Source organism: Poromitra crassiceps (genome assembly GCF_964638095.1).
Source record: "Poromitra crassiceps genome assembly, contig: HAP1_SCAFFOLD_710, whole genome shotgun sequence".
Lineage (NCBI taxonomy): Eukaryota > Metazoa > Chordata > Actinopteri > Beryciformes > Melamphaidae > Poromitra > Poromitra crassiceps.
Window position 1 is genome coordinate 4,126 of NW_028151698.1, and position 16,529 is coordinate 20,654.

The following is a 16,529-nucleotide window of genomic DNA, read 5'->3' on the forward strand; positions in this document are numbered from 1 at the left end:
TCCCCATGGGGATAAATAAAGGATAACTTAACTTAAATCAAATAAATGATGTATTTAAGCATATATTTAGCATTAGTTCTTGCAAAAATCAAATACCTTTCTCCAGATTTCAAGTTTAGAAACTTGACTGGATGCTCATGCCTGCAGGTGAGCCCGAATACGCCAGTTTCATCCAGCTTTTTGAACCTGACTCTTGACCGGATTGCACTCCCAGCATGGAATCCAGGACACCCCCCCTTTGAGGGGAAAAGACAGAATCCTTTCATCACTAAGCATGTTACATTGATTTGACATGAGTAACAAAGCAGATCGCTTTCTTAAAACTATCACATGTAGGTGGAATTCTTCTCTCAAATGAAACTATAGTCCTACCTCTGGTTGAGGGTTTGCATGTTCAACAAAACTGTCCACTTCACTCTGATTGAGGAAAAATCTATCTTCATGTTTTGGAGGCTCAAAACTTTCCCCTGACGACTTTTTCCGTGGAAGTCCAAACAGCGCGTCGGCAGCCACACAGAGGGTTCCATTTTCCTAATATAATACAAGCAATGATTAAATATACGCACATGAAATAATAATGCACATCCAGACATGCCATAACAATTATTACTGTACCTTTGGACACATGGGACAGCTGGCTCCATCAGTCAGTCTTGGTGCCAAAACAGAGCAGGCCATCTGCTGGAACTGCCAGTGCCTGAACTCTTCATAGCATTCCTTCACCAAAATGCTATACAGTTCAAGCAGCTAAAACGCAACAAAATAGGAATTTGAAGATTAATAAGATGCCAATAATGTGAGCCCTGCTAATGTGGTAGAAAAGGAATTCCATATTCATAACATAAGATCCACCTGAGTTGAAGGAAAGGCTTCCTGGATCGCTGAAATGATTCCCCTCATGGAGACCCCACATTCCAGTTGGAGAAGAGAAATTAGTCTCATCAGACTCAAGGATATGGCTGTTTGTGGGCGTCTGGGTGAAGCTGGCCACAACCCCAAACGGATAGGAGTTGCATGTTCTGATTCGCACATACAGAATGTGCAAACAACAACATGCATTCTTGCTGCAACAAAAAGGATTTTACAAATGATTAATCTTTCAGGGTGTTGAGGCAGGCTCACAGCCCTATACTGTAAGCCACCGAGGTGCTTGAATTACCGGGTTGAGTTGTGGCTGACTCGCTAGCTGTGCTGATGTTAATATATACGATAACATTGCACTGAGTGCTGTATAAGAACGACGAAGAAGGCTTGTCCTTGATGTTCGGAACCCATCCATTTATTCCATTTCACCGATATGAATACAGCAAAGTTCTTTTCTACAGAAAGCAAATGTAGCACAAACATTACCGGCACGAGAGCACGCAGTGCGGTAAAAACCGTTCGCCCTTCCGGGTTCAAACACCTAACGACACCCAGTGGAAAGAGCGTCCCCCAGCAGCAGCACGTTGGGACGGTCCTGCAGCTCGCTAAGCGTGGCTGCGTGCTGCAGAGCGCCCTCCCGCTTGTTGAAGGTGTGGATCAGCTGACCTTTGAAGGCTCGCAGTATCCCCTTAACAACAAGACAGTGTTCAGTTAGGGTTGCTGTATTCATCCTCTCTTCTGGGTTGTAGATGTGGATTATGATCAGGTGGATACCTCTCATAGTATCTACACATCTACACCAATATTATTTAAAAAATCCTGGAGCTGTGCCTGTTCCTTTCATTTTATTGCCCAAAATTGTAGTTTGAACTACCAGCAAGCCACTACAAAATGTAGTTAAACTACATAGTTCAACTACATGTAGTTCACTACTCCCCAACACTGGTTATTAGTACTTATGTTTTGTTGCAGCCTGGAAAGTGAGTTTTTCTTAGATATTGATCAATCTGATTAACCTGCACAGATATATTATGGTCATCAGGCTGTCACTGGTCTATGGGCATACCGGGTGATCTCTAGTATCTATGTATTTATTACACAAAACATTTCATATTATGAAGTGCACAAACACTCACGCTGTGGTCAAAGTCCATGTAGTTGGAGATGATGCGGACGTTGGGGTGGAAGACGTGGTTCTGGCCGATCACCTCCTCCAGGATGTCACCTACGCCGGCCGAGAAGATCAACAGAGGAACCTGGTGCTCGGCCAAACGGTCAAAGAACACCTTATGACCTTCCCTGAAGACAGACACACACAAACACACCTCATTAGACACCTGAACCAATGGGCTGGATTTTGAAATCTGCAGGTTTTTTCAACTACTTCACACATCTCAAATATATTTGATGTGCTGTTGTTTTTAAACATATAATAGTAAAGGGCAGCGAAGGAACCATCTGATAAATGAGACCAAATCTCCACAAAACCATTGGTTAAAAACATCTGCAGATCTTTGTGAGGGATTTTGAGTAGTTAGTTTCTTCTATGAATCTAGATATTAAAGTTTGCGTCATCTGAATTCAACATTAGCTATCATATCCAAGCGAACACTTTTCTATAGTGTGAAAATATGCCATGCTGTTCATTTGACTGAAGTGCAGCTCTAACTTTATCCACCGCGATTTATTTATCCAAGTCAAATTAGGGTTAGGGTTATTTAACCCTTTATCCACCGTGATTAGAAACTGTCTTGCAACCAGTCACAGCCATGACAACAGCTCTATTGAACTGCTATTTTAATGTTTTCATCACAGCCTCAGATTTGCAAGAGTTTTCTTTGTGCAGAGGGCTACAACATTGGCAACAATGGGCAAACAAATGTCCTATTGTTTAGCTTTATGTCTGGAGACAATCATGTGGTGGCTTGAGGAAAATGTCAAATGTCCAAAACTCGACTGTAGAGACATTTGTAGACATTATTGCCAAGCTCATATTTGTCTCTGGGACAGGGTCTTTGTAAATGTGTCCTGTGAGCTGTGTGGACCTGAGCATAGCGCTGGAGTCCTTGACGGCCTGGGGTAGCATGTCCTTCCTGATCTTCTGCTGGATCAACAGCTCATGCACTTTAGTCCACCTGTAGAGAACAGTACAAGACCAGCCGTGACTTAAATTCCTTTTCACTCAACCACTCTCACCATCTCTGCAGGGACTGTGCCCGCTCCCCTCTCTCCTCTGCGGGTCAGTCCCTGCAGAGATGGTAGTAGAGTGGTTGAGTGGGAACAGGGTGAGAGGAAGGAGGCCGGGAGATACATAGAGAGATGGCAGAGGAGGGCATTTTGTTGACGGGGGGGTGGACAGGTTGGTTGGGGGGGGAGGAGAAAGAGATGATGGTGGTGTTGGACTGTTAATTGTTCTTCCGCTTGCCAGCCTTTACTTGTCCTCTCTCTTGCCTCGTGCCATGTCTCCTGCCTTGTCCTCTCTCTCCCGCCTCTCCCTGTCCTCTCTCCTGCCTTGTCCTCTCTCCTCTCCCTGTCCTCTCTCCTGCCTTGTCCTCTCTCCTCTCTCCTGCCTTGTCCTCTCTCCTGCCTTGTCCTCTCTCCTCTCTTCTCCCTGTCCTCTCTCCTGCCTTGTCCTCTCTCCTGCCTTGAAGTCCTCTCTCCTGCCTTGTCCTCTCTCCTCTCTCCTCTCCCTGTCCTCTCTCCTGCCTTGTCCTCTCTCCTGCCTTGTCCTCTCTCCTCTCCCTGTCCTCTCTGCCTTGTCCTCTCTCCTGCCTTGGCCTCTCTCCTGCCTCGTCCTCTCTCTCACCCCCCACAATGGATCTCTAGGCAGTTTTGTTATGGCTTTCCCCAACAAACGACTCGAAAAGGTTTTATTGTCCTTAATAACAGATCTCTATTCAAAACTTGACAAGACAAAACTGAACTAAACCAAACACATACAGTAGGCTAAGCCCCTGCAAATGGGTCCAGTTACAGTATGTAGGCAGCAGTCCTGGTGGCAAGTAGTTTAACCCCTCAAAAATTGGTTTTACAGTTTTTCACAATTGTTTAAACACATTAGACACAATGTGCACAACCTGAAACTGAACATGCAAAGGCATAATTCTACTGATAAAGCATTCATATAGTGTTTTCCATTCTGCACACCAGTGTTCAATGGGTGCTTAGAAATGTCTACTCATATGATGTATGTGTTTGTCATTTGAAAAGAAAATACAATTTAGTGAAGAGTTAACACTGTTTTGAGGGCAAAGTGTGCTTTTGCAAGAGAAGTGTAGGATTTTGCATTTTGTGCGTGAGTTTTGAGATTTGTGTTTCGGGTTTTGAGAAAGTGAGGTAGTCTATCAGGAAATGTGTTTAAGCAATTGTGAAAAACTGTAATCAATTAAACCCCCCTACTGAATCACACTCGGCATGTTCCACTGTAGTCCGGGAGCCAAAGGCTGTTTTTTTTGATGAATCTTGTTTCGTCTGATAAAGTTTTTTTCTCTGCTGATTCTTGTACCTTGGGGGTACCTATTCAAAATACAGGAGGGTGCCCGGTGAGCACCCTTGAGCATTTTTAGATATTAACCCCTTAAGTTCCAAAATCCCATAAAAATCGGCATTTATGAGATTTCATGCAAAATCAAATGCCTCAAATTTGCTTTCTCCAATGTTTATTCATAAAGGAGCTAGGATGTCATGTATAATGTAGCCTATTTGATTCCCGCGCCATGTGCCCCCCCCCCACCCCCAATAAAAACATGAAATAAGCAGATGACTTTTAGTCTGATAAATCACTCCCAGGTGTTGAAGTGGTGCATGTTTGCACAAGTCAGACCCTTCTCCCCCACTCCCCTCTCTCTGGCACTGTGTGTGTGTGTGTGTGTGTGTGTGTGTGTGTGTGCATGTGCGCGACTGTGTGGGTGTGTGCATGTTTCACTGGCTTTGAGCTGCGACACTTTCTGTCTCCACTCTCAATTCCTTGTACAGCCGGGGGGAGGGGTCTAGGTGCACTGCTCAAATCCTGTGTGCACATCTCGGCAGGGGAGTTTCTAGGGAGTGGCCAGGGGTGGCACTGGCCACCCCTGAAATCTAATTGGCCACCCCAAAATCCTGAGGATGCTGGCATCTGTGGCCAACAATACTGTCTTTCAGAGGCTGTAGTGGGCTTATTTTTAAGCTAGAGTGAAGTTAGGCTAAATTTTGGTGAGGGAAAACTTTCTACATCCTTCCTAAATGCCACAATCAGTGCTACCCTTTCTTGAGTCTGTGCCCCACTTGGGCCACCCCAATGGCTGGGACACTGCATCTCGCCTCACACACATCTCGCCTCAAACAGACACACGTCACTTATAGATGCAGCTGTGCCGCTTAAAACGTCTTGGGGGGAGAGATATAACGGTATGAAAATTTCACATCATGATTATCGTGACTAAAATTATCACGATTATTGTATTATCACTGTATTCATAAAGAAAATGCTGAAAATGTTCAAAAAGTACTGAGAGACTCACTGAAATCATTTTACAACATTTTATACTGAAAACTCAGATCCAAAAAGGATTGATACACTCACTGAAATCATTTCTCAAAGGCTGCACGTTTGCATCTGGGAGACTGTTGCCAACTTTGGTTGATGATGGACAGTATTTACCATGTTTTTCAAAGCACTGTAATCACGGTACCACGGTAATCACGGTACCACAGTTTTAATGATAATGAAAATTTTAAACGGTACAGTTATTGTAAGGAATTGTATCACGGTTATCATTAAACCGGTTATCGTTACATCCCTACTTGGGAGTATGCACACATTGATGAGTTTTGTTGGGGCTATATGTTCACTGATGGCTGATAGTGGGCTCTCTGGAGTTCCGGTAAGAAATTTCCAGAAAGCAGCCTTGGATCAGATTATGAGTCAGACCAGAACAGCCAGACTTTGGGTTTAGGTCTTGGTGAAACCAATGATGCTGATGATGTCATACATCTGGGCTGAACGTGAGGGTGACTGGCTTCTCCATCTGACCACATTCCAGAAGATGCTTACCTACTACTTTGCAGCTGGCCATGTCAACCATATCAGGTATGGCCATACTACAGTATCTTCATTCCATGGAGAAGCTTTCTCCACAAAGCAATTTTCTCCAGGAGCAGCATGTGATGCGACACATTAGTGGAATATGGAATGGCCTGTGGAGCAACCAGTTCATAGAGTCCACTTTCATGAGGTACGGCCACAGTGATGGAGGGATCATTGGATTACCGTGAAGCCATAGGCACTGAAGATATGGGCCCTGAGCCACCACATATGCTGCAAGATTGTGTCAGACATGAAGGAGATAGAAGAGGATAAGACAGATAGGTTCATCTCTATCACAAGGTGGAGGCTAAAGCCATGGGTTAAGCACATGCCAAAGTCAAGGACTTTGTCAGAAACTGGAAACCTGCCTCCATCCATTGGATCCCAATGAACACCCAGGGGAAAGCATCATGAACATCAAGATCACCCTACCAACTGTCTATTGTAGACAGTGCCATAAAGATTGAGGATGGTCTGCATTTATATAGCGCTTTTATCCAAAGCGCTTTACAATGAGTAGATAGTCTACATTCACCCATTCATACACCAATGGCGGCAGGCTGCCACGCAGGGTGCCTACACACCATCGGGAGCAATTTGGGGTTAAGTGTCTTGCCCAAGGACACAACGACAGCAGCTGGGAGGGAGCGGGGATCGAACCGCCAACCCTTGCGTCATTGGCCGACCCGCTCTACCTCCTGAGCTAAAGCCGTCCCCAATGTTAGGAGGCAATGTTAGAAGATGTTGAGAAGACCTGGTCAGAGGGATCTTACAACACCATCTCAAACAAAGTCTCACCATCTCAAACAAAGTGAAGACAATGACAACAACCAAATCAATCCAAGTTGGCATCTCCACAATTTATGACCTAAATGCCATCGATTCAAGGGTAATCACACTGTTGTCTAGTGACCATGAAGTTGACATGAAGGATGTCCTCGCCTATGAGCTGGCACCAGTCCCAACTGCCATGTTTACCGAGGACGGAATGTGAATTTGTAAATCCAAGTCTACACTGAAGAAGTCACTCCAAGTCAAAATCTCCAGGAGGAATGCCAGTGTTGCAGATGTCACTGTCATTGATGGATCAGCCCTTCTTTGGACCATCCACTGGCCAGCTGATGCTGATTTCATCAAAAATGTTATGACACGGCTGACTTTATATCTATCAGACAGTGACGTCTACCTCATCTTAGACATGTGCTATGATTACAGTATCAAGTCCATCACCTGAGATGTCACAGAGACAGAGCTCAGCTAGAAACACCATCCCTTAGCTCTTATGTGAGCTGACCCAAGATCGGCTTTTCCATCTACAAGTTGGTGGTGACAGGGGAGGAGCCATGTGACAGGGGAGGAGCCATGCCCCATTGAGATCAGGTTGGAAGAAAGAAGGAGCCGATATGATCTACAAACTCAGCAGGAGGAAGCTGACACCATCATTGTCCAAAAGGTCCGGTGTGCTGGAGAAGCACATCAAATCTCAGTGGTTTCTGATGACTTCCCATCTCTGCTCATTAGTCAACTATAACTGACCACACAACCAAATTATATGATGATAAGAAAATGAAAACATTAGCCCACTGGTGACGGGCGCACCTGCACATACACATTCCTTTCTGTGCTGCGCCTTTGAAGAATATTGTTCTCATAATTTTGTGTAGGTTAAATAGAAGGCTTGCAGTCACGTAATGGAGGAGTAGCCTACAGAGTAAAGAAAAACTTCAACAATCGATCAATATCAGCTATAGCCTATTTCACCTGTATCTTTTGATTGACATTAAATGCATTAAAATGGCACTATACTATGATCAGTGATATCTGTCCATGCGCAGACCCGCCGCACGTCTCATTAAATCACAATTGTAACAGGAACCAAATCAATATCTGCCGTGCATATAGGCTATATTTTCTATAACAACTCAAATCACATGAAACGTTGCTGCCCTTGCTGCTGCGCATATAGGAATACAATTTAAATCAGGCTCTCAATATCTCACCAGATATGACGGTCGTGTGATAAAAAGTTGCTGTTTTATTTCAAACAAACTAAGTTGTGTATAAAATGATAAAAGGCTGGACTGGGTGGGGGAGGGCAGAGAGAAAATAATCTAAATGTCAGGGAGGGCAGTGGATTTAAAAAATATATATATCATATTTTACCCCACCCCACGTAAATATCAGACAGTCCCTTATTTCTATTGGTCTGTCTCGAATCCTTACCATTCCACCATGAGTGGCAGCTTCTCCTCAGCAGTCCGGCTAGCATCAATCTCTATAGGATAGTAGGTGTTCAGCAGCTCCTTCATCTGCAACGTAGAAGGAGCAGACACACATACCATAACATAGAGACACCCCAACACACATACCATAACATAGAGACACCGCAACACACATACCATAACATAGAGACACCCCAACTTGCAGTCACTTCCTGTATTTGTGCCATGGAGGTTTCGCCACTGTCACGCCCCCTTAGGAGACTGGTCAGCCAATAATTGACAGACAGCCAATCGCAAGCCGAGAACCACGCCCATTTAGGAGACCAGAAGAGTTCAATTTCTTACAATAGAGAGGGTTTGTAAGAGGAAAAGTGAATGGGGTTTTAGAATGGGGATTTCACTTAAATGCATAAAGTCTGTGGTTAACAAAGGTTTATAGGAACGCAAATCTGGGTTCAGCAGGATAATCTTCACAAATGTTAATAACTTTTATGACTTTTGGAAAGTAAATTAATTTTTTTAAACACCTTATTTAGAAAACGCTTCACAAGGCATAAAAGTGATTGTTTGAAGATTATCCTGCTGAACCCAAATTCACGTTCCCAACTTCCCATAAACTTTTTTTATGCATTTAAGTGAAATCCCCATTCTAAAACCCCATAGACCTTTCCCCTGATGAACCAAAATGGCGGCGATTTCTGGTTAAGCCTACACAAATACGTCATCCCTGCGGTACTCTATTGGCGGAGCCTGGAGTGGGGTGTCTCTAATATTAATTGAAAGGTTTCTGCACAGACTTAACAGTCATACATGTAGGTGCAGGATGAGAGTCAAACACAGGGAATCCTATTGTGGCAAAAGCACACCTGTGTCTGCGCTCAGATCCCGGCGCAAAACTGGATGGTATTGTGGCCAAAGTGCAAAATGACACTTGCGTGAGGCAGACGATAGCATAAGATGCAGGGAAGATAGCATAAGATTAAGAGGCGCGCAAACCAGTGCGATAGCACCTGTACGACGATAGGGCCCAGCGGATATAGCACAACAACCAATCAAACAACCAGAGGTACTACGGAGGAAGTGTAAAATAGACCTATTATTTTTTAAATTGTGTATAATAATTAATGCTTCCTTACCTTTCTAGTGCAGTCTTCATTAATCAACAACCGGTTATCCAGGATGTCTGGAAAAATACAAGGAAAAAAGGTTTGAAGCAGTTTCAAACTTGTCATCACCAAACAGTTTGGACAAGATGCTTCTGATGACAATAAGCCTGTGTGCTTACTGTGGGTGGTGGCTCTCTTCCCATTGTGGGCAAATCTGGTGAGGGTCATGTCGAAGTCAGAGATTACCTGAGGAAATAGGACTATTTAGAGGAGAATAGTCTGACTCACTGTACTACACTACTCAGTCAGCACACACACAAGTTAGTTTTGTTTGGTCCAAACCATATAGTCAGGGTTCCTACACATTTTCCATTTCAAAATGCCATTCTTTTCCAGACTAAAATTTCCAGACTTCTCTGTCAGACCATATTTGACATCTGAGTACACAAGGGTGTACCCATAGTAAACCAATGGCCAGACCTCAATTTGGAGGTTTTGGGTTTGAGCCTCAGTGAAAGCTTGGACTTGGATGAACTTCTCAAGTGAAGACTCAAAAGCTCTGACAGAGACTTGTGAGACTTGTGAAACAGCTCTGAACAATAACAGCATGCCCTGAGGACCGTTCATTTCTTCTCAGCACACACAGTCCATTCAGTCACCTGCAGACTGCCTGCACCGGCTCGTTGCATGGCCTGGATCGTCTCCTCCACTCGGCTGCGCTCCCTCATCAGCACTGAACACTTGGCCAGCTCTGGGACCTGTGTGCAGAGGGAAGAGTTCACTCTTACAGCATCCTGCCCCATACTAGTGAGGAAGAGAGCAAAGGCTAGTAAGCAGAGGAAGGGGGAAGAGCAGGAGAGGGGTACAAAAGGAGGCTCCAAGGGGGCTAGCAGTTATGTGCCTATTCATATCACATTACTTAATTGCACAGTCTGTGAAGTGTGAAGTAGACTAAAAATAAAAATGTGTGTTTCAGACATGTGGACAACACATTATGGGCTCTATTCAGACATCATCTTTCTTAACCACCACATTTACACCTCTGTTTGTTGCAGTAGGCAAAGTAAACATTGTAGGTTTGTGACTTACTACTGTAGTATTAGTTTCCCCCAGAACACTGATACACAAAAAATAAAAGATTCCTGTATGATTTATTTTCCAAAATGAGGCCACTGGTTGAACCCTGGCCTATGGCTTATTAACAGATTATTAAAATGCATCGTGAGATGTAACAACATAGATTTTTAAAATATACAAGGCAACAGTAAACATGTCACACATACACAATGCGCGTGCACGCACGCAGGTACCTGTCCATAGTTGGCCACAGCACAGAAGAACTGTAGTTCTAGATAAAGTCTTCCTGGATCTCTGTTGAACAACCACCACAAACAACTGGACAGATTCTATAGACAGAGGGAGGGAGGGAGAGAGAGAGAGAGAGAGAGAGAGAGACATTCAGAAATCCATACATGTTGCAGTGTTTCCCATATAAAGTTCATACTGTAAGTAACTTTCTCTGTTATTCCTGCTGAGATCAGAGCTTCTAACTTCCAGTTAGCCATCTGCTAACTTGAATGAGTATAAATAATGAAATCATGTGCGGCTCTTCTAGACTTTCCAAATGTTATCGGAGCAAATTGATCAAATTCTGATACTGAAACAAGTCATTTCCTGGAGGTTGTGTTGTGTGACGCTCTAAAACAATTCATCCACTGTTTTACAGCCATGACAGTAGGCTACGGCTAGGCTTTGTCTTCACTTATAACCAAATCTACATGTGCATACGTCAGCGACAGCTAGTACTATCAAATTTCAATGCAATTTCAACCAATAATATCATGACATGACAGCTGTCAATCAATCTTCATGGCTAGAAGAAAATTCCAAGCAATGTCCTCATTTCATGTAGATGAGGGACATGTGATTGGCTCATTAACTCGCATTCCAGGAATATCGCCATTTACCGCAGTTCGTGGCCCGCTTCAAGACCAGTGCCTGCTCTCTCCGCCTGGAGGCAGCCAACCACCCAGTCCTCTGCAGCTCAGTGCAGTGAAGCAGCCAGGGAGTACGCAGTCCAAGGGGCTGTATTAACATTATATTGTGTTTGTACATAGACCGTTATAGAGAGGCAAAGTGACCGCCTACTTCCTGCTTCAGCACTGTACCAGAGATTTTCATCTGCCATTCACTTTCCCATACACATTTCGTAAAATGCGTATAAAAATAGTTTTACTGGTTCAAACTAGTGTCCTCTAGAGAGAGAGTGGCATCAGCGGAGGACCAAAATGCGAGACTCATTAGCCAATGAACAGCCAGGAATGGGTCTTACGCTACTTTTGCATGCTGCTAAAATAAAGCTGATAATGTACAATTTGATTCAAGGGGGGAAAACCCTTTCTGAGTAGCTACAACACAAACTGTCTATTTTGCTGCAACTCGACAGTGCTGCTTAATCCAGGACCTTACTTCCTGGAACTCTTCAGAGTAAAAAACTGGTCCATTGGAGTGAATGGAGATGTCGGGACTCTTCTATCTACATGGCTCTGGTTCAAACCAAACGGTACAGATATATTTAGAGACAGGAGAGATCGCATAACATTTCACTGGGACCAAAGCGTAAAAAAAAAGCGGGTTTAAAGAAAATATTTTTTCGATGTTTTTTTTGGTCCGAGTGAAATGGTCTATGGTCTCTCCCGATTATAGCGTTAGCTGAACCGTTTGGTTCGACAAAGTAAAACTATTTTATAAGCATTTTTACGAAATGTCTATGGGAAAATAAATGGTGGATGAAAATCTCTGGTACAGTGCTGAAGCAGGAAGTGACGTTCCACTTTGCCTCTCTATGAAATGTGAGCGGTAGGTTTCAGATTTGTCTGATAGAACACATCAGCGGACTGCTGTCTCCCTCTCCTCAGAGGCTCGGGCAGGGCAGCACCCAGTCCCTTACCGCAGACACGCCCATTTTTCAACGGTCAAATCACACTCCTCCACACTCTACTGTGTATATCCCACACTCCTCCACACTCTACTGTGTATATCCTGTTTCACTCAGAATACATCACCATATGGAGTCACGTACTGTGCAAATGGCACATTCGCTGCCAGAACGGGGAGACAAAGGTTCTGCACTACAAAAGTGACGCACTATAGCTTTAATGAAAGTGTTATATGAACTACAACGACCATGATTCAAATGATATCATCTAGGGGTGCACCGATCACGTTTTTTGTCACCGATCGCCTATGGGAAATATCTGCCCAACCGATCATCGACCGATCACCGATTACCGATCACCGATATATAAACTCCTCAAAGAAAGTTTGGAAAGGTTATTTTAGGTTGATTATTTGATCGCATATTTGAGGTCAAAATCGGCCGATACAGATTGCTTGCCGATCGATCGGTGCACCCCTAATATCATCCAGTGTGAAGCTTATCGATTAACATTAATTAGCAATTAATTTTAGACCCTGCATTAGTGCCTGAAATCCCCCCCCCCCCCCCCCCCTGCCAGTAACTTGGCAACCTGTGGGAGCTGAAACAAGTGAGCAGCACATTTGGATGTGACATGCTGTCCTTCTGTACACCTGCCAGGATCATTCACATGCGTCTGATATCTGGATTGTGTCTACATCTGATTTAGCCGGATTACCTTTTCACTCACTGCTTTTGGTACTTGAACTCTGTCTTACATAAACAGTTAAACATAAACAGTCTCTCTTACTCTGTCTCTCTCTCTCTCTAACTCTGTCTCTCTCTCTCTCTCTCTCTCTCTCTCTCTCTCTCTCTCTCTCTCAAACACACACACACACTCTTGAACATTAATAACAGTATTGTATCCGCACCGCTAGCAGGCTGACAAATAGCAGCAGACACAGCAGTACGTGTCGGACTGTCTGTTTGTCGTCGTGGGTCGGAGGCCCAGGTGGCGGCAGGTTCAGCGGCTGCTCTGGAGAGGTGATGCTCTGCTGCTGCCCGTCACACAGCACCCCACTGTGGCCTGGAGGGGAACAGAAACATTCACAGTCAAGCTGGTGAATGTTCCCACCACACAAGGCAATATAATACTCCAAAGACATATAATCAACAGCCTAAAGCACAAGGACTGGGACTGAGCTGAAGCTGGTCTTCTCTACTTTTTTCTCTCTCTCTCTCTCACTGTTCTCATGGTTTATCTCACTGTTCCAAGAAGTTTGCTTTTGACTGTGAGGCAAAATAAAAGTGTATTCAGTAGGGATGCACCGATCCACATTTTTCACTTCCGATTCGATTCCGATACCTGAATTTGGATATCTGCCGATACCGATATTATTCCGATACCGTTATTCTTCTTGAATATACAGCATAGGCAAAGATTTGGCCAATTAAAAGATTTTTTTTTTTAAATATACCTTGCAAAAAGCAGACAAAATTAAGAAAATATACAAGGCAAAGAAGGATACCATTATACATGGGCAAATTACGGCCAGCGCCCCCGCGCTGGAATTGCAAAAAACAACAAAACAAAAATTCCAATCCAATTCCGATCCGTGAATTATGTTGGTATCGATATTGGATCGGCCCCATCCCTACTTAGGAAGCTTTGTGAAGAACAGCCTCAAATCTGATGGCCAGTGCTGCCTCACAGTGAGCTAATCCCCCCCAAGTCAACCTGTAACTGAGCCATGTAAGCCTGATTCCTCCCTCACCTCTGAGGAAGTAGAGGAGGATCTCTTTGAGCATGGCTTTGTGGATCTCTGGGTGAGTGATGGAGTTCAGCAGCTTCCTCTTTTCCTCACTGGCGAAGATGAGCTGCCCCAGCTTCTGCCTGTCGATCTCCCCGCTCTCCAGCAGGATCTCTGGGCCGAAGTGGTCGACGATGCGGCAGTAGGCAGCACTGTGGGGCTCCACCACTGTTACCGAGGCACAGGCAGTGAGAAGTTGGTGCTTAACAAATGCCACTTGACATCATACATGTCACATAATTACACACTAACTAAACCCAACCTCCCAACTCAAGGTAAACTGCTGTACTGTTGTACTGTCTTGTCTTCTTAATCACCTAATGTCTAGTTTTAACACTGCCCAATTGTCCTATGTCTTTTTGCTGTTATGTTGTATTGCACACTAGAGATGTAACGGTATGAAAATTTCACATCACGATTATCGTGACCAAAATTATCACGGTTATCGTCATTATCGAGACTCACTGAAATCATTTTACGACGTTTTATATTGAAAACTCAGACCCAAAAAGGAGTGATAAACTCACTGAAATCATTTCTCCAAGGCTGCACATTTGCATCTGGGAGAAGGTTGCCAACTTTGGTTGATAATGGACAGTATTTACCATGTTTTTCAACACACTGTAATCACGGTACCACGGTTTTAACGATAATGAAAATTTGAAACGGTACGGTATCATAAGGAATTTTATCATGGTTATCATTAAAACCGGTTATCGTTACATCCCTATTTTATCCCTATATTATATATATTCTCTATTAGTGTTGTCACGGTTTTCGGTACTTCGGTACTAAAGGCTGAATTATGCTCACCCTGCCATGAAGGGCGCGGGGGTGGAGCGAGGGCCGGGCGCGTCAAATGACGTAAATTTGTTGGGCGTGGTTATTTGCTAGCTCCGTCTGGCGCTCGCCTTGTGCCTGATTTTTTTTCTAACAGCGCGAGCAGCGCACGGCTTCTCTCCAAACATGTCCGCTTTCAAGCCACTGAACCCTGAACACTGAGCTGTGTTTTCGCCACATTTCTTGACCCATGTGGTAGGCTATAAACTTTGATTTGCAACTGTTCGTTTTTAGTAATTTCACCAAGTAAATGTGTTGTGTTGAGAGCATTATTGAGAGAGATTAAAAGCAGCACAGAGTAGGCTATCAGGGCTGAGAAGTAAAACGGCTTTCAGTAAAAACAAGTTTGGTGATTTGATTCCTTCATGTGCTGATGTGCGGTCGTTTGAGAGTGAAAGCGCACTCAGTACTGCACATAATAGCGTTTCATTGCGACTTTTCACGGGCTGTTCTCACCATTGTACAATACATGCTGATCACTTTCTGAGTATAATGGCATCTGCCCCAGCGCGAGGTCTGCACGGAGACTCGCAGGGCCCCACCCCACGGAGCTTTGCTCGAGTATAAGAGCACCTTTAGTCAGTACTACATTGTTTTCGGTACTTCGGTACCTGTTTTTGCATGGTACCGAGCGTATCGTTTTGTTTTTTTAATTCAATAAACAATACTTGAGGGCTACATGCCACTGGTGTTGCACTGTCTGCTCTCACTGCCATACAGAGTTGAATATAAGAAGTAAGCAGAAGCACATTGTTTTGTTTTAAAGTTGAAGGCTACATGCCATTTGTTCATTGGAAATGGTTGCATACTTTAATAAAAGAGAATATGTTGAAGAAATATCAGTCTGTTTTTTTTACCGTGGTACCGAAATTGGTACCGAGTACCGTGGAAATTCACTAGTACCGGTACCGACTACTGAATTATTGGTACCGTGACAACACTAATTCTCTACAGTATCTCTATACAGTATATTCATTCTGTGAACCGGAAGAGGTTGCACTGGAAAGGACCGGCAGAGAGAGAGGGCATGGCCTAAAGGACCAGCAGAGAGAGAGGGAGTGGCCTACCTTTCCTGGCCACCACATCAGCATCAATGATGGGGCATCCGAGCTCCCGCAGCATTGAAGACACTGTGCTCTTCCCTGAGGCGATACCGCCGGTCAGTCCCACCAAAAACATCTGGAGGCAAAGGTCAAAGGTCAGGATGTTACCAGAATCACTATCCATATTTACGGTCGGTGGTTCAAAGCCAAAGCCACACAAAAAACTGGAAAAATATTGTCTAATTTGTTGTATTATTAAAAACATAATAGCCTCAACCTGAGAGAGAAAAAAGTCAGAGCATGGTTAACTTGAACAGATTAAAAATACCTGCATACAAGAAAAATACACATCTGCAGATTAACAGGTTGTGCATTTGATGTATATAAAAAAAATAGATCCACACATAATAGTGTCTATTAAAAGCAAATGAAAGGGGATACATTTACAAAAACAGAGTATGGGAAATAAGTAAAAAATCTGTGCAAAAGGGTCTGTTGTACTGCTGTGGTAAGGCTTTAATAATAAGAAGATATAAAACAAGAGCGGCTCAAAGCCATATATAACTTAATTGGGGGCTAGTGGACTGGACTGGTACATTAATTTCTAGAACATCTAGTTAGATGACATGATACTGCAGCTAGCCGAGGAGCTGAGACCTGT

At 43.8% G+C, this 16,529-nt stretch overlaps 1 protein-coding gene across 1 annotated transcript in view; it reads right to left on the minus strand.

Moving 5' to 3' along the window:
* Positions 1-618: 618 nt before the first annotated feature.
* The window catches only part of LOC310771499 (uncharacterized protein), a 70,816-nt gene continuing 54,905 nt past the window's right edge, over positions 619-16,529 (minus strand). Inside the window, exons 10-21 of the mRNA XM_083664098.1 lie at positions 15,893-16,004; positions 13,950-14,153; positions 13,107-13,261; positions 10,568-10,663; positions 9,917-10,015; positions 9,437-9,503; positions 9,288-9,334; positions 8,153-8,238; positions 2,910-2,999; positions 2,001-2,163; positions 853-1,064; positions 619-747 (exon numbers count right to left, since the gene is read on the minus strand). Of these exons, the coding sequence (XP_083520224.1) occupies positions 948-1,064; positions 2,001-2,163; positions 2,910-2,999; positions 8,153-8,238; positions 9,288-9,334; positions 9,437-9,503; positions 9,917-10,015; positions 10,568-10,663; positions 13,107-13,261; positions 13,950-14,153; positions 15,893-16,004 (1,236 nt within the window). The 3' untranslated portion in view covers positions 619-747; positions 853-947. The remainder of the gene's footprint in view (positions 748-852; positions 1,065-2,000; positions 2,164-2,909; positions 3,000-8,152; positions 8,239-9,287; positions 9,335-9,436; positions 9,504-9,916; positions 10,016-10,567; positions 10,664-13,106; positions 13,262-13,949; positions 14,154-15,892; positions 16,005-16,529) is intronic.